Raw genomic sequence first — 24,305 nt, forward strand, 5'->3', positions numbered from 1 at the left:
GAGCGAACACATACTGGCGTTCGCTCATTTCTCGATCCTGTCACGGCTCTCTGCCGTGACAGGGGAGGGACTGGATTCCCCCCTCCCCGCTCCGATCTTCCAGCCCTGACTGGCGGAACGGACGGGGGAGGGGGCGGGTATAGCTGGCTCTGCCTCTAGATTGGCAGAGCCAGCTGTCACTCACGCAGCTGGGCGGATCCAGACATAAAATTGTCGGGATCCGCTTCAGCGTCTCAGTATACCGCAAGCTGTAGCTTGCGGTATACTGAGCTTAAGGTGACGGGAGGACGCTAGCTTGTTACCCTAAGGAGAACTATGGGGAAAAGCCCTAACCCCATAGTTTTCCTTTAACCCTTACATTCATTGGTGGTCAGCAATAATAATGTTAAACCCCCTTTAATTGGTGTTCACCTGTAGTAATCGTACCCTCCCCATTGGTGGTCACTGGCAATTATGTTAAAGCCCCCTAACTGATTTCTAGTGTTTACTTATAGATGCCACCATCTGGTCGAACTAAAGTTTTATTGTTGGGCTATGATCACTCTATATGACAGTAGTTGCACTTTTTCAGGTGCTGGAATGCAGAGAGTGTTCCATCATTCCATCACAGAACCCACCCCACCATCCTACTTGATGCCACTTTGCATTGTTGCCAATTTCCAGAAAATGAAAGGAATGATGGAAAATCTGCAAAAGGAACACGGAACAATAACAAAAACTGTTTTAGCCTTCCCCAACTCTATTAAAACAAAGCATTTTTATTTCTGCCTGTGTTGCTATTGGAGATTTTCTCTCACTTCTGTCTTATGAAACATTAGCTTATGGAGCGCTAATATATATATATATATATATATATATATACACATACATACATACATACATACATACATACATACATATACACAATGCTCCAAGCTGGTTTGCTCTTTGCAAAGCCCTCCTCCAATTTAGGAGTTCTTCTAGCAGGTGCAGGACATCATCTGCTAAGACATAATAAAGGGGAAAGGAACTAGTGATCTTACTGGTAGGAATGTTTGTTCATATGTGTGTCTTGTTTAGGTTCAGTGGAGGAAAATAAGCCCTGAATAAATATAAACCGGGCAGCGTTTAAAAAAATGTGTTCATGTATTTAAATACTTATGTTATGGAAATCTGTTCTGAGAATAAAACAAACTTATCAATTCAAAAGAAGAGTTTAGAGGACAGTCTCAGTAATAGCCAAGTTGAAGGAGAGTACATGTTACTTTTTGCTTATATCCACAAGCCCTAAAGAAAGATCAGGTACTTTTGGTCCTTGCCTTCTTTGGCTAAGTGCTGTAAATTCTATGAACATTTTGGACTCAAAGAAAAGTGCAGCCAAATGGGATCCAGCCCCTGCCCAGGAATGAGCAGATGTAGAGATCAATTTACATGTCATTTGTTTTGTCAATGTAGAATTATAACAATGAAAGATTCTTGTATGTACTCTATTCATATTCCAATTTCAGAGGAAGTTATACAACTAGGGTAAGTATTGATGACCAAGCTTGTTATGTAGTGTTAATGAAACAAATATGTAATCCTTATTATCAAACACCTGTTTGTGTTTAGGATTCTTGGAGTAATTAGTCACAGGGCAGATACATCCGATGCACTAGACACTCCTAGTCACTTAATTGCACATCACAAGCTCAGAACTAGTTTTAAATAAAATAAAAATCACATAGCAAAAATGTTACGTATCCATAAAGTGATGTTTCAATACAGCATTTGTCAAATATATTTGGTTAGTTTATAAATGCATCCATAAAAAAACACTTTCATTTTTGCAAAAGTAACCTTTTGAATGGCCTAGGGTGTCACATACAAATGATACTGGCTAAAAATGACAAAGTTCAGATGCTGGGCCAAACTAGCACATTGTATGTAAAAGACTATGATATTGTAATTAGCTGGTGCCCTCATCTAGAGATCACCCAAAAGGCTATTTGTCACACTCGAGTGCATTAGTTTAAATCAGAAAAAACATGCATGATTAAAATATTCTACATGACAAATTTTATTACCTTCTCCTTTTTCCACCTATAACTGGAGGCGATTTAACAGTCCTTGTTGATACAATCTGGCAATGCACTGTTCCAAGAAGAAGCATCAGCCATATTGGTCCAATAATTTCGGTTAAGGGTACACAGTGAGGCCCGGGTGAAATAGTATAAAGTACTACTGAGGCAACTACAAAACAGAAAAACATTTGGAATGTTTTAAAAGCTTTTGTTTAACAAATAAAAAGGACAACAGAAGAGTGCCTGCAGAAGCATTCACTGTCAACATCTGGGATAATATAACACAAATGCGCACACACACTTTAGAGACTCCTACAAATATTTTGTCCAGTGAGTGTTCGTGAAAGACACTGGAAATGTGCTTCAATATTCAAGGAAAGTGCTTCATATAATAATAAAAAAAAAAGAAGCTGTAGATTGTGTTTTATGAAATATAGCTCACACGTCAGACTCTTCCTGCACAATCGGAATTCAGGAATCACAAATTTTGATAAACCCAACAACATGTAGCAGCACTGCCACTGCAAGAAACATCTTTTAAATAACTTTTTTGCAATTCACTTAAAGAATTTGGAAAATATTCACTAATCTAGCACCCCATACATAAAATTTAAAAGGAAATGCTTACAACAATCTTATTGCATGGTCCGCTTAGACAGCAGAAGCACTCTTCAGGGAAGCACATTTTTTCATAAGCTATTTTATCCCCTTGAATTTGTCAAAACATCTGCTTTTTTACTGGATTGATAATACATAATCTAACCGATTTAGAGGATGAAACAACTCTATCTTTGATTCATCAGTCCACAGCACATGGTCCCTGAAGGCCTGGCCTTTGCCTGTTTGTTTAATGGCAAAATGTACTCTTGCTCTAATGTTATTTTTTGACCGCAAATAATTTTTCCTGGCACACCTCTTATGCAGGTTAAGTTGGTGCAATCTCTTTTTGATTGTACAAACATGCACTTTGACACCAACTGTTGCAAGACTTACTTGCAGATCCCGCATTTAAAATTTGTGGTTCTCTTTTCACCTAGCTGAGGATAGGGGCCGTTCAGATCTTCACAGACAGATTTGGCCTGGCTGGATGTTATATAGTGAATCCGACGGCTTCCAATCTCTGTTGGAGCGTACCTCCCTCTCATGAGGCGCCTGCACCCTACTGATAATCCTAACTACATTACTACTTATCTCCTAACCCTGCTGCATTCTCTTTGATCCTTGTTCTCCTGTTCTTTTCTCTCTCCCCCTCTTGTTCTAGCTCTTCTTTCTCTCTCTCCACCTTTTCTACCTATTACTTTTCTGTTCCGGAAACCTTCCCCTTATTGTGCTGGATGATGTTTACTTTTGGAATGGTTGTTCCGCGCGACAGTGAAGGACAATATGCCTCAACTACCTTCTCATGCATTTAACTATTGTGAGCTACTAATTTATGATTTGGAGATGCTTTCTTGGTTTAGGTACCGTTATTAAAAGATGTCCCTTGTCTAATAAAATTTTGTTTACCCTAAAATGTGTGGTTCTTGGAGACTTATATCAGCATCAGTCAGCTCCTGGGATGAAGTTGCTAGGCCGGACAGTCCAGGAAAAATGAGAAGTTCCTCACAAAACTGCACTCCACATGATCTTCACCAAAATATAAAATCTTTTAATCAAAAGACATTGGAGTGGAGGCAAAGTGTGTCAACAAATGCAACATTACAGTGCTGCAATTGTGTGGTTGACCACACAATTGCAGTGGAGTGATGCTGCAATCCCTTTCTAATTATGCAAAAATAGAAAGTTTCTGTTGAGTTGGAGACCGCTGAATACATAAGATTTTCCAGGCTTGGGCTATAGCTAGCTACACTTAAGGTGCCCATACACCTTACAATTATCTGCAGATTTTCTGTGGTCAGATGGAAAAAGTGCAACAGATTGGCCTAGGTGGAGATTACTCCATCCACACAGTTAAGTGTAGATGGAGGAATCTGTTGCACCTTTTCCATCTGACCACAGAAAATCTGCAGATAATTGTAAGGTGTATGGCCAGCTTAAGTGCCAGGCCCTCCATGGGCATTTTATAAAATCAAGTCCAATCAACAAAAGTGAGGAAAGAACACTGTAAGATGACAGAAAGCACAGACATTTCAACCTACTTCATTCTTCTATTGAATAATCAACAGTTGGATGTATAGGTTAAGCAAAATGTTCTGAAGCTACTATATTGCAAGCCTTAATTTATACCAGTTACTATAAAAGAGCTTATAAAAGAGATTTCAGCCTACCACTAGGTGCAGCTGAAACTAGAAGCCATCTAAAACAAATGCTATAAGAATGTTATGTCAGTCATCCAAGGAGGTGGTAGTCCACTGTGGAAGTGAGATCTTAAGTTGTGAGAGATGACGAGGGAAAGTGCTTACCTGGAGAAGTGTGCGAGAGACTTGGGGAATTCACGTAGGGACAGGCAACATGATGCCCTGTCACTTGACCATAGAAGTTATAATATATTACAGCCTTTGAGACCTGTCCCCTGCTAAGGAAGCCTGTGCTAAATGCACTAGTGGGGCTCTTTGCCAACTGCCTTACTCGCTGTGTGATAGAAGAGCACAAGAGTCAACGTGTATAAGGCCTGTTTATACTAGCTCTTACTGAGCAGCTATGACCTGTGTTCCAGATAGCCAAGAGCAAGGCAATTAAAATATTATATTATACGAGTGCCATTTCTAATGTCAGACATTAAAAATCATTATGCTTGCAATACTTGCCAAAAAAACAAATTATAAAATGTCTTTAGCGCTGTCTAGAAATATAAAGCGCTGTATGAATCATATTTGACTAACCACTCTAAGCCAAAAGAAAAAGATGGTTTTATTTATTTGAGCACAATGAATAGTTATATCAAGACTGTGGTTTTAATTGCACCCTCAATAAACATAAAGCATACGTGCAAGTTAAAAATACGTTACCATGGAAACAGATACTGACAAGGGAATGCAAATAAAAGCTACCACGGCTTTTGAAAAAAGGTCAGATATGCTAGTCACTTGATTGCACCATAAATAATTTCATGTGTTTTTAATGTAATACAACTGGTCAGCAAATCAATAAGTCAGGAGACCCACCTTGTTGAAAGCACTTTCAAAAATTAACTTTGAGCAGCCCTACTTACTCAAACAATTTGCATTACATTGGATATTATTTTCACACGGTACACCCAGAATGATATAATTTAGTTACTTTTGTAAGGATTTTTATAGTGATGTGGGATTTACCTTTAACTGCTGGGCACTGCCTCCCATTTATCACTTCAGGAGGCCAGACAACCTTTTGTTATTTTATTGGTTATTTTTCACTTACAGCTTTAAAATTAGTAGAAGGCCACTCAAATATATATTTTCTGAAACCATAGGCTCTGCAGAATTAAAACATGGTGCACAGGCTCTTGATTTTTTAAGTCTCATAATAGTTGGGTAAGTGTTAATAATAAAAAAAAAAAAAAACGTACAAAAACGATAAAAATGGTTATTATAAATCGTTGTTAGCACACAAATACAATGTCCAAAATTCTTACTAAACCTAAGAGATAAAACTGAATTAATGTTAATACCAAACTTTCGTAAACTTTAAATTCTGCCTTTTTGTGAAATAGTGAAAAATCAAAGTAACAGGTTAGCCTACATATTGTTGTAGCCCACAATCCAGTGCCATTCATTTTAAAATGGCACCCAAATGCACCCTGCCAGGACACCTCAATGAGAATCATCTGTGCATCACTGGTGTACGGTGTTGAATAAGAAAGAGAAAAAAACCCCCAGAAAACAAACAAACCCGAAGTTTCACAATAATTGTGCCCTGTGGTATGCTGACACCCCATTTAGAAGGAATGGGCTGCCTCAATGAAATGACCAAAATAATGCAGGCTCAAATTATACACCTAGACACACACACGCTGGCAGGAAGAAACTAAATTTGGGCTCATTTAAGCAGAACAATTTTTTTTCATGCAAATTTCATATTATCCCTATGCCTTACAATAGATTCCGTTACTCAGCATTAATGGGAGGTAATGAAGGTGTTACTACTGTCTGAGGAAGTAATGTAATCATTCCGTCATAGGAACTATTTTTAGTTATAGGGCAGTGTTACCCTCACCCTAATCTCCCCTGCCTCCTGATCTTTTATCAGCCACTTCTTTGTTTATTTTACCTGCTGCTGCCAATACACATTGTTCGGTGCAGTGATATTTTCTGTCCCCAATGCAAATGAAGGAGCATAACAATATACTATGATGGCGGTGTGGAAAACATATGACCTGTGGGCTGTGCAGTCTATAAAGCTCAAACCAAGAGGTGACAAAGAAGCCAGGTCATGCTGCTATGCCTACACAGCCGTTGGGTAATCTTCAATATAGCCACATAACAGTCTTGCAAGTGTGCATGGATACTCTATTTTTAATAAGCATTAAAACACTACGTTCTGCTTTAATGCCGACTAAAGGTTTAAGAAAAAAACTAAAATGGTTGCCCAAGGAAGTATGCTACTGGCAGGATCACCCGGTCAAAAGGAGAGAAAAAAAAAAAAAAACCTCAAAAAGAAAACAAACGCAGCCACCGTAACGAAGCACTGCCATGCTGCAATATATTAGATATTGTTCTTGGATTTAGATACCGTTATCACTGTCCACTGTAACACCATGAATAAATAGTATACACAGCCCATATAATGGCAGAAGTTTATTGCTATGCACCAAAAAAGCAGTCTTTGTGTTCTATAGTTCTCATCAGCACAACTCCAACAATCACTATGCATAGACAAAGTGTTGTCGAATTAAAATGTATCGAATGCCAAAAAAAACTTAACTTTTAGGCAAATCAGGGAAGGGTTTGATCTTTTAACCAAATTTCTATTGCAGTCTGTGACCTTACTTGGGAGAGTCACCCGGTCTATGATCTAGTGACACCTGACACCAGAACAGGAATAGAGGGGAAACCTCAATTGGGGACACCTGCTCTGATGACACCCGTCTAAGTGGACATTTTCCGCTCTCTAGTAAGATTCTCTCCAACTTTAAAATGCAGAAAAAAATTATAGGTGTTTTAACCTTTTCCAAAATAAAAAAACAAAACAAAAATGGTGACTTTAAAAAATGGTAAAGAAACCATTGAATTTTGCCAACTTATGAAAAACTAGCAACAAAGTTTAAATCACACAAAATAGTTAACATATGCATTTCTACAACTTAGCAGTTAAGACTGAGTCACTGTCTGGATCATTGTACACCATGTCAAAGACTGCAACAGATTTTAGATGTTTCTTCCCTTTTCTATACATAACTTAAAAAAACAACACTGTTGTGAGTGAGTCAGAACTTTCTGAAATACTGTACACAAATGTAAATAGAATAATAGATTGCTCGTAATTAGAATAATAGATTGCTCATATACTGCCTGCAGCGTGGGTACAGCATAAAATACACTTTCAAGACAAATATTGAGCCTTTGCGAGACAAATTACTTCCATAGTATTTGTGGTGAAAGGATGTAAATAAGAATATTTGGGACACAGAATTTAATGAAGCAATGTTCATGAAACAAGCAGTCATATATAAAGGGTTTGTCCATCATATAGATGGGCGAATGATACACGGCATTACTACCGCTAGATGGAGCCAAGAAGCATTGGAAATCCTATGCTCTTCGGCTCCATCTAAAGGAAGTAGTGCCCTGCTAATAGCATTTACGCAGCTATACATTTGGAGAACCCTTTATAAATCAGCCTCATAATAGATCCAGAATATGCATCAATACTCTGGGCTTTAATAAAAGGAGCATATATAAAACATTCCTCTGCCCTCCTTAGTCTGGCTTAAAGACACCATCTGGTCTGCTCTGCCAAGCATCATCCTTCGATTGCATCGCTGAAACAAGCTCACAACCGTATGATCAAAACGGCATGACGACAACAGTAAGTGCCACCCATCCAACGTTATGTTGATACAAACGTACGGGAGAATGCGCAATATATCTATGCAAGTTTTTAATTGCTTTTAAATATATATATATATATATACACACACACACACGATTATCGGCACAGCAGCTGGATTTAAGCACTTTTACAGATATAAAATTAGGAGTGCGAGTATAGTAAATATACATTTATTGAAAGCATGTTTCACTTACCTTGAAGAAGATATAGTAGAAGCAGCCAAAGGAAGAGGACCTTTGAAGTAACTTGAAGCCACCATCTAAAGAAAAAAGGAAAAAATACAACACGAACAATTCCTTTCCTTGTAAGAGATGTCCATGGACTTTCAGGTTTTGCTTTTGCAAATGCAGACCCTTTAACAATAAGAAGAAAAAAAAATTACGATATTATATGAACGAAAATATACAGGAAAAAAAAAATTATCTCCAAAAAAAGGTACACGAGTTTCCGGAGTGACCAATTAGATTACATTTTTTTTCCTCTGAATGAATAAAAAAAAAAAAAAAAAAAAAGGAAGAAGAACAAAACAAGGAATCTGATTGCATATGAACAGACTGCATTTCCAGAGGATTCCAATACTTCAGGCTTTATTGAAATTCACAGCAAATCCAATGTGACACTGTAAATCATGGTGAATACCAGCACCACTATGAATAAGCCTACGGGTAAAGATCGTAAGAGGTTTTAGATGGTCAGGAGTTTGCGGTGCTGGTATTCATCATTATTTACACTGTCACCTTGGATTTGCAGTGAATTTCAATAAAGCCTATATTGGAATCGTCTGGAAGAGCGGCCCGTGCGTATGCCATTATATTCCAAGATAGAGGCTGTTGGCGGCCGTGGAATTGGAGCGGTCAGATTTATTTCACTCTAAGGAATCTGATTGGCGACTATAGAAGAGATTTCTGGAGCTGGTAGTCATTCCAGAAGTCATACCAGTGGAGGAGTGGTGCCCGATCGCTGGATTTGTGACCCTGTGGGGCACAACACTGGAAAAGTATAGCAGCCAGATATGCTTTTTTATATTTAGCCACTGCCAGTGGAGCCAATATAGTCGTTTTTTTTTGAGGCTCCAATCTGTAATTGGATATTAAGCCATAGGAGCCATGTTATGGATTTTCCCAACCCAGTAACTGCCACTTTTGCAGGACTTCTTGGCCTGTTGCAGGAAGAGGAAAATAAAAAGGATCTACTGGCAGGATCAACAGGTGACACTTTATTACAATGGGGATCTGAAAAACAAAAACTGCTCCGTTAATGGTAATGATCAGAATATAGAAAGTGTCTAAAAGGAAGAACATCCAGGATAACCCTCTCAACTAACCAAAGAGAACTAGAATGTGGTTGTTGTGGGCAACACAGTCCTTTGTTCTTTCTTTCACACCAGAGACCCATTAGATTTTAACGTTCAGTTTCCAACTTTTGTACAATATTACATATTTCAATACCATAGGGAAAGATCACCAACACAGTTAGAACTACTCTAATCAGTAAGGCTAGAGACTGTAACCTGTTACAGAGGGTTACTGTATCCCTGTTTACTGTAGTAAAAGTAACATACAATTTTGCTTTGGTTGCCTTGGATTAGTACATTTTGCTCATTACTCCTGCTTTGTACTTCTTTACTTAAAGTGATGTTAAAGTCAAAAGGATTTTAAGCTATTTCAAATGCTGATGAAAATCACTTACAATGAATGCTGCTCCTTGATGTTTAAAAGTTTTAGTTCCCTGCAGATGTGCTAGTAAGCTGTTGTGCGTCTCCACAAACACACAGCAAGGCAAGACACCCCCCCTGGCCCCCTCTTCTCCCTTCTCCAGGCTAGTAGATGAACAGTTACTTTGAGTCTGGACTGTCCTTTGTGATCTTGTGCTGGACATGAAGTTCAGGGAAGCCGAGCTGAAAGACTTTAAAACAGCTGTTCAGAAACATGATTGCAAATGTTCGGGCAAAAACGTAAAGCAATCCTTTGCTGAGCACTATATGCACTTGTTCTCATAAGTTTACATACCCTGACAGAATTTATGATTTCGTGGCCATTTTTCAGAGAATATGAATGATAACACGAAAATCTTTGTCACTCATGGGTAATGTTTGGCTGAAGCCACTTAACAATCAACTGTGTTTACTCTTTTTCAAATCATAATGACAACAGAAACTTCCCAAATGACCCTGATCAAAAGTTTACATACCCCAGTTCTTAATACGGTGTGTTGCCCCCTTTAACATCAATGACAGCTTGAAGTCTTTTGTGGTATGTGTGGATGAGGCTCTTTATCTTCTCAGATGGTAAAGCTGCCCATTCTTCCTGGCAAAAAGCCTCCCGGTCCTGTAAATACTTGGGCTGTCTTGCATGAACTGCACGTTTGAGATCTCCCCAGAGTGGCTCAATGATATAGAGGTTAGGAGACTGAGATGGCCACTCCAGAACCTTCACTTTATTCTGCTGTAGCCAATGATAGGTCGACTTGGCCTTGTGTTTAGGATCAGTCATGTTGGAATGTCCAAGTACGTCCCATGCGCAGTTTCCGGGCTGATGCATGCAAATTGTCTTCCAGTATCTTTCGATAACATACTGCATTCTTAGTGCCATCAATTCTGCCCAACTTTCCTGTGCCTTTGTAGCTGACACATCCCCAAAACATCAGCGATCCACCTCCGTGTTTCACAGTAGGAGTGGTGTACTTTTCATCATAGGCCTTGTTGACTCCTCTCCAAATGTAGTGTTTATGGTTGTGGCCAAAAAGCTCAATTTTGGTCTCATCACTCCAAATGACTTTGTGCCAGACGGTTTGAGGCTTGTCTCTGTGGCATTTGGCGTATTGTAAGCGTGATACTTTGTGGCATTTGCGTAGTATTGGCTTTCTTCTGGCAACTTGACCATGCAGCCAATCTTTCTTCAAGTGCCTCCTTATTGTGCATCTTGCAACAGCCACACCACATGTTTTTAGACTGCCCTGTATTTCACCTGAAGTTATTTGCGGTTTTTCTTTGCATCCCGAACAATTTTCCTGGCAGTTAGCCGACAGTTTAGTTGGTCTACCTGTCCGTGGTTGGGCTTCAACAGAACCCCTCATGTTTCACTTCTTGATTAGAGTTTGAACACTGCTGATTGGCATTCTCAATTCCTTGGATATCTTTCTATATCCCTTTCCTGTTCTATACAGTTCAACTACCTTTTCCCGCAGGTCCTTTGACAATTATTTTGCTTTCCCTTTGAGCTTTGAAAGTTTAATATTACTTTAAAAAGGAGAACTATGGGGGTCAGTGATTTTCCCCATAGCTCGCCTTGGGGTAACGGGAGGACACAAACTAGCGTCCTCCCGTTACCCTAAGCTCAGTATACCGTGAGCTACAGCTCGTGGTATACTGAGACGCCGCAGCTGAAGCGGATCCCGACAGTTGCGTGAGTGACAGCTGGCTCTGCCTATCTAGAGGCAGAGCCAGCTGTGCCCGCCCCCCTCCCCCATCCGTTCCACCAGTCAGCGCTGACGGAGCAGGGAGGGGGGAATCCAGCCCCTCCCCTGTACCGGCAGAGAGCTGTGACAGGATCAAGAGGTGAGTGAATGCCGGTATGCGTTCGCTCACTTGGAGATCCGCCCAGCTGCGTGAGTGACAGCTGGCTCTGCCTATCTAGAGGCAGAGCCAGCTGTACCCGCCCCCTCCCCGTCTGATTCGCCAGTCAGCGCTGGAGGATCGGAGCGGGGAGGGGGGAATCCAGCCCCTCCCCTGTACCGGCAGAGAGCTGTGACAGGATCGAGAGGTGAGCGAACCCGGTATGTGTTCGCTCACCTCTCGATCTACTGAGCCGACCTGTGACAGTCTCATTGTCACAGGTCGGCTAGAACTATGAGGTGAGTGGAAATCACTCATCTCATAGTTCTCCTTTAATGGACCTGACAGACTTGTTCCCATTTGCTGCTGACCTGTTGAAAGTTCAAGCTGCAACTGCTAATTACATCCCTTGGTGTCCTTGACAATGTGAAACAAATTCAAATGCATGTTTAAAAAATAAGCAGTTATTTGGTTACAATAAACATTTATCAGAAACCTAGAGGTGTTCTAGTTACAGATTTGGTACTGTGAAAGGTTAAGCAACCGGTGAACATTCTAGCAATCCAGAGTTTCATAGAACTTATTTTTGTAACTTGAGTAACATTAAAGTCAAGGTGAGTGCAGTGTAGAGAGGGTTAATCCTTGCAGTCACTCAAATATGTAATATGTGTTCATTGTTTATGGGACATTTTCACAATCTACAGAGACAGAAAGAGCTCTAGGCAAGGGTGTTACTGTGGATGTGCTGGGTCAAGGCAAAATCAAGAGTTAAACATAGAAAAACAAACATGCGGTACACTTTGTGTCACCTATCATCCATGCTCCGGAGACTGGAATAGCCTGAATGATATATCTCTGTTATTATGACGTTACTACAAAATAGCAACTTAGAACAATAGCCGCTGTGTAGGAAGTAAATATGTTAAATGTGTAATCCTATTATATACTGTACCTCTGACAAGATCCACATCAATTAGGTCTGGTTTTACATGCCCGGTTTTCTTTGGTTTGTTCCTAAAACCCTGCACCAATAAATAAAAGGATAAATCAGCCTATTAAAAATCCAACACAACTGCATACGATTTAATAGCTCCCTGTTTGATGATATGCAAACAGATACACCCCCCAGGCATAAGAAGTAATTTCTGATATGCATTTATAGTAGCAGGCAGACTTTTAAAATCAGTTTTGTGCATATTGTGGATACCTCAGAAGCAAGCTAACTCAGCCCATTTGCCACGGCCATTACAAAAAAGTAGAGGTGCACCCAAATGGAAATTTTAAAACCGAAACCGAAATTAAAAAAAAAAAAAAAAATTGTCAGGCCGAAACCGTTTTTATTTTACTTTTTATTTATTAATTAATTTTTTTATATTTTTTACATTACTTTCTTTTAGGGGCTTCGGGTAAATATTAGGGGTCTAAACAGACCCCTGATATTTCCCTTTTAAAATAGAAAAGGAGATTGAGAACACAAAGTCCTCAATCGATGTATCGGCAGGAAAATTGCACTTTTCGGCATTATGCCAAAAGTGTCATAAAACATTCCAGCTGGCGATCGTGTCCAGAAAACTCCACCTAAACTGCAAATACCACTTTACCAGACTTGACCTTTATTTGTAGATAGTGGTACATGACAATGGTGTAGAAAAAGATTTCTAGTAAATGAAAAGAAAGCTGGAGTTCCTAATAAACCAACCTTAATGCATGTACACAATTTACACGTGTGCAGAAGATTAACATAAAAAACACTTGTCAAATTTACAGATGGAAATTTCAATAATTTAAACATCTAGCATAACAGTATTAAAGATTTGTCAAATAACTCATGGTCTTCACAAATGTCACAAACAGGACATAAGGAGAAGGGCACAATATGTAACACCTGGGTTCTATGAACAGAGATTAAAGAGTATTGTCAAAGCAAAATTGAAATAAAATGCAGTGCATCTCTGCAGTACATGCACATTTCTCCATGTTTTATTCAATCATACGTTTTCTAGTGGACAGAGCATTGTTAGCTCTGCCCAGTGTCTTTTGCTAAACTACCCAACCATTCCTACTCAGATCCCAACCACAAAAGATATTCATTCTGTAATTAATGATAAGAACTAAGAGGGCTAAATAGCCACTTTGAGACAACACCGGAAGTGTGCTGAGGACTCAGGAGAACTCTGAATTTCCGACAAGCTCAGCAGGATATTGTAATGCAGTCAGGCTGCATAAACACTAATAAATCTGGGCATCTTTTTGAATACTCTTTGCTGAACGAATGAGAGAACAAGATGGGTGCTCATCACAGAGAGGAGCGTTCTGAGCCACCCCCTGGACAGTGCTCCAATTAACAGCACTTCTTAGGGAGCATAAGTGCTGCAATTTGGAACACTGTGCAAAGGGCATGTTGGACCACTGGAGACCCAGACCACTGCACTCTGTGTTGAGCAGTGGTCCGGCTCTCCACCATACTGCCAGCACAGGGCATTTTAACCCTTATTGCAGCAAAGAGTACAGTTGGGAAATCAAAGACACTCACACGCCTGTCAATTCTTGACAGGCGGACCCGATCAGGCCACCCATGTGAAATGGGCCCTACAGTAATATGCAAAGTTTTGCTTGGGCTTCAACTAGCAGACAAAACATATTTTCACATTTTTGTAAGCTTTTTAACATACAAGTACATCCACATCGCAGTAGTTTAACAAGGGGACACATTTTTGTGTGTGATAGAACTAATCAGAAAAGAAAGTTGTTGATTCCTATACAAACACTTACTATAGTACTGTACATGGCATAAAGATATGGCAGAGACATTCATGGGAGACTCTATATTGAGATGAAAGACAACAGTGACACTGGGATTTCTAAAACAAGCAGAAAGCTCTAAAAAGGATACCAACATACTTTGGTGGCTTGCTTTCTTTCTAGCTTGTGAGTACTTTTAAGGTATAAACTTAAAAAGGAAAAATAAAACCAGCTATTCTGACCAATTCTCCACAACACAATTTAAAGTTTAAAAAAGAAATATTTTGGGGGGAAAAAAAATAGATGCAAGTGCCCCAGCTTTATTGTTGGGGCACCTTTTCAAGCAGCAATTGGATTTTTTCACCTTTAATTCTACACTTATGTTGCCTGCTGTCTAGGCTTCTCAATAGGGAATGCTGCACCTTCAACAGTCACCCCAGCCTGCTAACTGTGCCCTGGGTGACTGGTACACACTAATTTTCCAGGGTGAGCCAATGTGATGTTGCCCTGCAGACTTCTCCTCTCTGCACTGCTGGAGGAAGATCCTACAGCTAGGTGATTTTAAACTGCAAAAACTGCTGTTCTTGTAATGCACACAAGGTGATATAACACTAAATAGACTATTAAAATTGTAATGTTGTATAGCTACAGGTGAAGCGATGCTTCAGAGTTCAGCCATGCAGCTCTTGGAAAACAGGGAAGAGCGCTCATACAAACTACAAATCATCAATGAGTGCACACTGGCATAGTGTAGCAGGTCTCCTTTATTATAAAGCCAAAGAAAATTCAAAACACACACAAGTAGAAGCCTTGCATAAGACGTAGATCAGAGGTAGAAATTAGTAAGCTTGACAACTCTTGCGGCGATGGATACACGCTGGGAGCATGGCTGGAAATCCACTCCTTAGTTCCACAGGCATGCAGGGCTGTACAGATGATGGTAGTCCTACAGGTATGTGCTCTGTTCCTACCTTATTGCTTTACTGGTCTGCCTGCTTAAGGCCTAAATCCCACCTTAGAGCTGCGCTTCTAGTGTGTCCCTGCTCCTTTGAGGAATGGGCTACCTCAAGGCATACCGGCCTTTAGTTTTTTCACGGTTATATTTATCCCATGATGGGAGCTCTGTTAGACTAGACTTAGGGACCACACGTAATAGGGCCTAAACGCGGAGATACAACAAAAAAACCTCTGTTTTTAAATCAAATTAAAGCAACATGTAGAATTTGTTTTTGTTGCCGGCTAGCTGGTATAAGTGCTGGAAAATGTGTGTATTGTGTTGTTCTGTAAAAACGCCCTATCCACAGGCAACTTACTTTAAAAAGCTAGTTATAAATTGATTAGAGCCGTTGCACGACCACAACAGTGTCTATAAAATATGAGAAGTATTGATGGAAATTCTACAGCAAATTATTGAATTTGTATTAGTGATGTTACTTTCCCCCCCCCCCTTCTTAGCAGCCAGAAGAGACCCTTTCATTGTCTGCCGGACTTGACATTTCAGCTGCCATGCAGAAGGTGATGGGGGGTAAATATAAAAGATGGATTACAGGTATACGGCATTGCCAGTTAGTGGTTCAGCCTGTTCTCCAGGGCTGGAAAATTCACAACTCAAATTCTTGACTGGCCCTGGTGGTAACAGACAACCATATCACCTATGCCACTGCTTGCACACACTGTATTGTTTCTTATGAAAAACTGTAGGGTCATGTTGCTGCCACTTTTGCGTCCGGCCCCCTCTCCAACTGGTGACCTGTCCGCGTTCTTTCTGATCCTGCTGCACGGCAAGCAAGCACACATGACCCCCCAACTGGAGTGCCACCTCAACCTGGAGAAGAGGATTAGCTTGTGGTTTCCAGCTCTTTATAAACCGGAATCTGCACTGTGCAAATGAGCACTTAATCCTTGCAGTTTGGGTGTAGCCCCACTGCAAGGGTTAATAAAAAAATTCCTGGAGTTTGGCTTTAATCTAGACCCAAAGACATCATCACTGGGTCCCTGTGCTTCTCCCTAAAAACATCAGGACAAAAACAAAAAAAAAGGACAAGCGCACAACCAGGGGGTACAAACTCTTGGGAGATTTGATGTAAAGACAAGGGTTACAGTGTGCAAGCTCTATGAAAAACAGAGAGAGGAGCCCTGTGATAAGGAAATGTGTGAAAGTTGTGTTGAGAGCGCTACTACTGTACTAAGCATATAGGGAAACTCACGTTTATGAAGTCATCTGTGGGAGGAAATCCCGTGCGGACCCTGGGTGAGTGCAGACCTGAGGAGTCCAGTGGCCTGGTGGGTGAACTGTCTGCGAGGATGTGGGCTGTGGCGGAAGGACAGCTGTCTCTTGCAAGGACTCAGCTGGCCAGGCTGGGTCGTTGCAGCGAGGGCACTGTGTGTCCGAGGTGCTGTTAGCTCTGTGTCGGTCGGCTCGAGGAGCGGAGCGGTGGTTCGGGCAGACACGGACGCCCGTGGGAATGACGGGAGGGTCAAAGAGCACTGAAGGCAGTGTATGCTGGGTCGGTAGCTACGCGTTTCGAGGCGGGGCCTCTTTGTCAAGCTATAAACAGCCGGCTGATGAACACAGTGCCCTCGGCTGCAACGACCCAGCCTGGCCAGCTGAGTCCTTGCAAGAGACAGCTGTCCTTCCGCCACAGCCCACGTCCTCGCTGACAGTTCACCCACCAGACCACTGGACTCCTCAGGTCTGCACTCACCCAGGGTCCGCACGGGATTTCCTCCCACAGATGACTTAATAAACGTGAGTTTCCTAGTACAGTAGTAGCGCTCTCAATACCATTTTTCCCTAAAAACATCAGAGCACCCTGCCTTAATACTCCTCTTAAGAGTCATCCGCCCTATTGCAAGCAATGGGCTGGCTCTTGGGAGGAGTTAAGCAAATATCAAAATGCCTTGATGGATGGATATCAGTCTGGAGAAGTGGGTGTTCCTAGGCAGGCTGTGCATGTAGACCGCTCTAAGTAACACCCACACAAATGCCTAGTCTGTATGATTGAAAGAACTGAAATCCAATGATTAAAAAGGGGTGGGACAGGGACAGATGATGCTGGACAACCTTCAGCCAGGGAATAAGAGGGCTGTATCCAACTTGCTGCAGCTTCTAATGCACACTGCAAGAGGCTCTGTGAAATCAGAGCATGTCATTTCCGTAGAGTAGATGTGCCTGCACAACTGTGCAAGACTAAGGTAAGGCTGTAGTACAGCTTTAAACTTCCCTCATCTGTTCTTTACCAGTTAGACTGCACATCATACTAATTAAGAAGGAGGAGTTATAAGATTTTGGTTGTACAAAATTTGTCTTAGGCCCGAAAGGCTATATATTTAACATCAGTGGGAGAAAAGGGGGAGTAATGGCGAATAACTATATACCAGATGGGCATAAACATTACTACATCTGCATAAAAAAACACACAGATGTAGGTTCCTATGAACATTTCACGCATTGTTTAACAAGTGTAAGCATACAACATGCAACAAGTAAATAAAATATTGTGATGTCAAAACACAGGTTAAGTACTGGGCATGGCAAACACTTAGTAACTTAAGGCCTTAACCAAGAGCTCAGTCCATTTATCCTATTGTGAGTGTCTGCCCATTTTTAATGTAATACAGTGCTAAAACAAACACTACAAAAACCTGGCATGCAAATCAAAGTCGTGATTTAGCAATTTAGTCACGCAAATTAAACTGCAGAAAGGACAATTGTTAAAGGGACACTTAAAAAATGCAAAATCATAGACAATACCGTGGTTGCTTTATCATAATACTCTTATAAAAAGGTACAATAAACGAAATGCTCTGGTCATTCGCAGTTAGGCACCACAAACTGCAAACTATGCAGGTTTTTTTTTCTACTCACCAATTTTATGAACTGTATACAATTATAAAAGAACACCCATCAATAAAATGAATAATGGTGGCTTAAATAGACTTATAAATACTAAACAAACTTTAAAAACTAACAACCGGTAATTTACTTAAAATATTATTAGATACAATATTTAAGAGCTACATATTATCCATTTAGATGTCGGTGTACTACAAACTTTGGTTTGAAGGTGAATTATTATCAGAGACTATTAAAAGTTTTTAAACAGTTACCTTGTTTTCAAGCACCAATTCGAATTGGTAAAAGTGGGCCGTGCAGAAGAAAAAGCTGGTGCTACTCTGCACTTGATCTCAATATAATTTCATGCCTGAATGAAACTCTAACATTACCCTCACCAGCTCTGACAGGGGGGGAGAGAGAGCTGCTCGGCCAGGATCTGAGACAGCGGCTCCCTCCTCCCCGGATCCCCACTACAAACAGATTGGGGAGAGCAGCGGGCATCCAGAGGAGAACCGTGGCTGAGCATCAGTACATATCAGTGATATGTACTAATCCTCTGTGCAGAGCAACCACTGGAGCGATCAGCTGATCACTCCAGTGTTTGTAAATAAGTGGGGACACATAGAACTATGTGTCCCCAGTTAAGAATGAACAGGAGGTGCTTTACATCACTTCCAGTTCATTCATGAGTTTCTCAATGAGGAGTAGCACTCTGTGCAGATGCTTCTTCCCATTCAGAAACTGGATGATAGTAAATATTTTCTGAATGAATGGGAAGCCTCTGTACTTTCCAATCATTTAGAACAGTTGCTGCAGAAAAAGAGATTGAGGACTTTGTGTCCTCAATTTCTTTTTCTATTTTAAAAGGGAAATATTAGGGGGCTTTTTAGATCCCTGATATTTCTCCAAAATTGCGGAAAAAAAAAAAAGATCCTGGAGGCGGGGTGCTGGGTGACATCACACGCTTGTTGGGAGAAAGGGGGGGGGTGGCACGTTTTGTTTTTCTTGCCTCGGCGCAAAAGGAGCTAGCCACGGCTCTGCTCCCGAGGTGCTTGTGCAGCTGCAGGCTGAATGTGTCAGACACAGCAGACGGGAAGAGGCGGGACACCTCTACCCGTGTGCAACGACGGCCACATGAGCATCGCGGGAGGACAGAATGCCTGCACACGAGAGGAGATCTGGGAAGCTGCTGCAGTGGAGGTAAGAAAAGACAGACGGGGAGAAACAGCAGAGAAAGTGAGAGAAGAGACACCAGGGAGAAAGAAGCGACAGCAGATAGAAACAGGGGAGAGAGCGAGGAGAGAGAGAGAGAAGAGACAGCCAAGAGAGAGGGCAGGTTCACACCACAAAGTCTGCGTTCCAGAGTGTTCGGCATCCAGAACACACTGGAATGCAAACCAGCCGCCTCCCAACGTTCAGGGGCGGGAGGGGCGCTATGCCCCCCGCCCAGAGTGCGATCGCCCTCACCCGGGAACGCAGTCAGTCACTCTATTGCTGTTCTAATCCAAGTAAAGGCTTCAGGTAGAAGTTTTACAGCCGATTTCTGTAGATACTTTAAAAAGCTTAGCTCCAGCATCATAGATAGAAACCTAAATTTGGAGTTTAATATATAATAAACGTAGCCTGAAGTACCTTATTTTTTCTCATCAAAGGGCTTCTTGTTATATTGAGCTACCTAATAATATCCTTGCTTCTGACCAAGGAAGGATACATGATGCTAATTCATACCATATCTAAAACATTTGTTGATCAAATCTGATGTACAGTATAACAGCGTACATGCTGTTATCAGGAAACAAGCAACATCCAAACGCAATCTAGATGATCATACAAATATTTTCACTGTGAATTTAGTTTTGGACATCAGCTCTTCAATAAATATTTTTTAGTATATGGATGGTAATTACGTAACTAGGTACTCATACCTTTATTTCTCTTTGTTCCACAGATTTTTCCCATATTTGCTGGTCGTATGCTCCAATCTAAAAAGAAACATATTTGGTAATGAAAATATGACACCTGAAATGGCAAATTAAAGTGACAAATACATCAAACTGCAATATTCATTATATGTTGGTAGGTGAATAAAAAGAAACTTTTCTATTAAGGAAAATGTTCTCTTTTATAAAAACGTCACACTTCTGCAAGAAATGTAAACAAAACCAAATTTGGAGATGCCTGGCAATACAGATCTGAGATCTCAGAGCGGATTAGAACACCAAACAGCCCCTATTTAGTAACAGTCAACTTGCAGTGCCATATTACTAAGTACTGTGCATGATAAAATATATTTTTTACAGAAACAGTTGTATTTTCATAAATGTTCTATAGTATTACAAAATTAAATGCACACAATATGATCAAGAACTATTAAATGTTTCGGTTAAGAAAAATAAATAAATTTAAATAGACATATGCGATGGTGGCAGTTTCAAATCCCACTGCTGTCATCAGAATGGGGTGCATCTTAATCTCCTAACAATACAAAGGAAGCGCCAAGTAGAAAGGTTAACCCTTAAGAAGAAGCAAAGAAACCTTAATCCAAGTAAAAGCAACATTAAACATTAAGAAGCACTTTTAATTTGTTTTCTATGTGAATGAGACCATGTAACAAATATAATATAGAGCTTATCTCAGTTCGGTGGAAATAAACTTTAAGAAAAATCTGTGAGCCAGGCTGTATTGTGCTGTCCAAGAGATGCCATTCTTCTAAAAAGGTAATGCTTGCGCTAGGTGTAACTGCAAAAGACTGACCAAATCTAATGCAGTAAAGACATTAAAAAGGAGAACTATGAGGCGAGTGCTTTTCACTCACCTCATAGTTCTAGACGACCTGTGACCATGAGACTGTCACAGGTCGGCTCAGTAGATCGGGAAGTGAGCGAACGCATACCGGCATTCACTCACCTCTCGATCCTGTCACAGCTCTCTGCCGGTACAGGGGGGCGGGCACAGCTGGCTGTGCCTCTAGATAGGCAGAGCTGTCGGGATCCGCTTCAGCGTCTCAGTATACCGCGAGCAGTAGCTTGCGGTATACTGTGGCGTCTCAGCATACCGCGAGCAGTAGCTTGCGGTATACTGAGCTTAGGGTGACGGGAGGACGCTAGTTTGTGTCCTCCCGTTACCCTAAGGAGAACTATGGGGAAAAGCCTTAACCCCATAGTTCTCCTTTTAAGAATAAACAATCGGTCTTGCTTGAGAATCAAACTTTCAAAAGAAAGCATTAGACTAATACAATAGGTTCAATATAAATAGGCAAATAGCTTTCTTTTTATGTGGTTTTTAAAAAATTTAAACAAACACACACATATCAGAAAGCAAACATGAACTTAAGATAACAAAGTTCAAATGTCAATGAATAGCCCTAAACCTTGGCAACAGCAGTGGAAACAATCAATATTTCATGAAGCATTTCTTCCCATCCTGGTTAGTTTTGCCGTTAATCATTTTGCATTCCTACATGTTAACTCAGCTGAACCAAAATGTTTTTTTGTCATTGACAAACTGTAAAGAGTTAGAAAAGAACATCTAGGCACATATAATAAAATATATATACATTATATATATTTATACAAATAATGTTAAGTGAGCAATGTAAAACATTTTCTCCACTGGTTTCTCCACAATCTTGTGGCAGGCCGTTTTTGGCCTTGTCACTGACATTTATGGTTTAAGGTCACTGCATCAGGCATTCTTCGTGTATTCTGTTGCCAGACAAAGCTGCATACCAAGAAATGCTGACTGCATTATTTTATTATGTAATGCCAGGAGTGGGTGCAGAGCTGTCATTTTAGGTAACCAAAAACCTTGCTGCATCTCTTCTCTCTTGATCATCCTAATGATGAAATCAATTTAGGCATGGCTGGCATAACAGAATGCTTACAAGCTGAACAACTTTTATCTTGCCCATGTGAGTATATTACAAATGCACAGTGTTTGTGTGTGCCTATTACAGGTGTGCAATAAATTCCATGTGAGCAATTATTGCCTTCACATAAGCCACTCATCCACACAGATTGCACATATGTGACTCACAGTGTTTGTTATACTGTGCACCTGACATCAAGAAGACCAGGGCCAAACAATGTGCAACAAGCACATACTGCCAAATTACTGCACTTTACTTTTTATACAGCCGGGATAAACAAAATTAGCGTCCAAGCTTTTTAGCCTATACAATACTCAGCCACCTTATACATTTTTCAACAAAAGCTCTTTCTAGAAACATTTAAAGTGACAATAAAACTCATGAGATAAACCTTGAAATAGCATTTAAGTATCTTGATTATTAATGCAAATGTATCTTATTTGTGTATCACTCAGCTGTAGATTCTCAAATCATCTCTGAATTGGTGCTGACACTGTCCTTCCTTCTGGAGGATGGCCAGTTTTGTTCCCCATAGTACCTTTGTGTGTTACAAAGTAGCCATCGCTCCAAGCTCACTACCGTGATGGACTACAATCTCAATACAAATTAGTAAAATAAAACGTGAGATTGTAGTCCATGCCGAGAGTGAGCTTGGAGCAGTGGCTACTTTACAACACACACAGAGATCATAGGGGGAAAAAAAAAGGAAGGACAGTGTCAGCATGAATTCAGAGATGATTTGAGGATCTGCAGCTGAGTGACACAAAAAAACAAAAAAAAGGATACATTTTTGTTGATAGTTAGGATACTTGAATGCATTTTTAATATTTAACTCCTGAGTTTTGGGTCACATTACGTTTGCTTCTGGCAAACTTTCATGTTAGTACCTATGGGGAAGGAAGCAACAGTGATAACTCAGAAAAATCCATCCCAACTGAGTAACTGCCAGGGTTATGGAGGGCCTACAAAATATATCAATGTTGTGTTGTCAAATCTGAACGTAAAATGGATGGCTTGGAATTCATTCTTCACTATATCTTACACCTGATGGTTTAGGGAGAGCTGTAATAGAGGAACATTGGGCCTGTGTGTACAAAAAAAGACAGCATAAGACACTTATGCTGGCCATATATAAAGCCATTGCATGCCATTACAACCTTTCAAACAGATTCAGTTCTAAGAAACTACCAAACTGATCAATGCCACCCCCAAAAACAGCAACTTCTCCCTAAACCACAAAGCATTCAAATCTGTTGGTGGTCTATTTGATTAGTTTTGTGATTAAAAGCTGGTTGGCAATGGTTGAAATTGCCTACAATAAATAAATATTAAAAATAATAATAAAGTATTGCCAGCATAACAGTTTGTTTTATTTTAGTAAATCCTTTTATTGTGCCTTCGCTAGTCACCTTTGGCACTTTGCCCTTTAACTCTTCTGTTGGATTTTTTGTTTTGTTTTGGCAAGGTATATGGGGAGTCACAAGTCTCTCTGTATATCAAGAAAATCATGCCTTCTCTTCAGGCACAAGGAAAAATTGCAATTCCACACACAGCAGAGAAGATGCTGCTTCCGATAGTTCATTCTGGGTTTCCTTTTTATAAAAATATTTTTTTTTTAAACCCCATAAATGTGGCTAAAAACAATTCAGAAGAATCCAGTAGAGAAGGACTTTAGAATTTATGAATGTGTAGGGCAGCGCAATCTCTAAATACGGCAATTTAACCACATCATGACTGAACAGAATTGACTTAAAATATGCAATAGTTGGCCGTTAGCTTCTATGGGGTGATTAGCTTAAAATTAACCGTAATCAAATGTGTGAGTCTATAATATGCATCCTATGAAAGGGCATATTAACCTGTTGCCAAGGCATTCCACTTGAATCTAATTTTAAAAGAAATAATAATAATAATAATAATACTACACAGGAATAGCAGCATTACTAAAACCAGAAAGGTATCCTCTGTTGCCTATGGCATGATCTTAGTTTGTTTATAGTTTTAAATAACTGAAGGATATCAAGGCAACCCAGTCACTATAGACACAAATGATTTAATAGCACTTAAATAAACCTCTGGTTTTAAGTGCTTTACTAAAGGACCAGAATAAAATAGTCATGATATATAACTATACCAAGTAATAACATTCTTCCAAAACACAATTATGTACCAAATTGAGAACAAGAAAATATAAAAAGTTATAATTATATACATATATATGTATCACATCAGTGTGACTTTATTTTTTAAGCAAAAGAGATGAAAACTAAAATATAACCCAAAATTCTGTTG

The 24,305-nt window shown here is 40.1% G+C and overlaps 1 protein-coding gene across 1 annotated transcript in view; it reads right to left on the bottom strand.

The window, feature by feature from the left end:
- Positions 1-24,305, bottom strand: part of PHTF2 (putative homeodomain transcription factor 2) — an 88,260-nt gene that overhangs the window by 29,447 nt on the left and 34,508 nt on the right. Inside the window, exons 3-7 of the mRNA XM_018560420.1 lie at positions 20,071-20,127; positions 18,176-18,187; positions 12,518-12,587; positions 8,207-8,365; positions 2,046-2,211 (exon numbers count right to left, since the gene is read on the bottom strand). Coding sequence (XP_018415922.1) covers positions 2,046-2,211; positions 8,207-8,365; positions 12,518-12,587; positions 18,176-18,187; positions 20,071-20,127 — 464 coding nt within the window. The remainder of the gene's footprint in view (positions 1-2,045; positions 2,212-8,206; positions 8,366-12,517; positions 12,588-18,175; positions 18,188-20,070; positions 20,128-24,305) is intronic.

This window comes from Nanorana parkeri, unplaced genomic scaffold (genome assembly GCF_000935625.1).
Source record: "Nanorana parkeri isolate BGI_ZX_2015 unplaced genomic scaffold, ASM93562v1 scaffold454, whole genome shotgun sequence".
NCBI lineage: Eukaryota > Metazoa > Chordata > Amphibia > Anura > Dicroglossidae > Nanorana > Nanorana parkeri.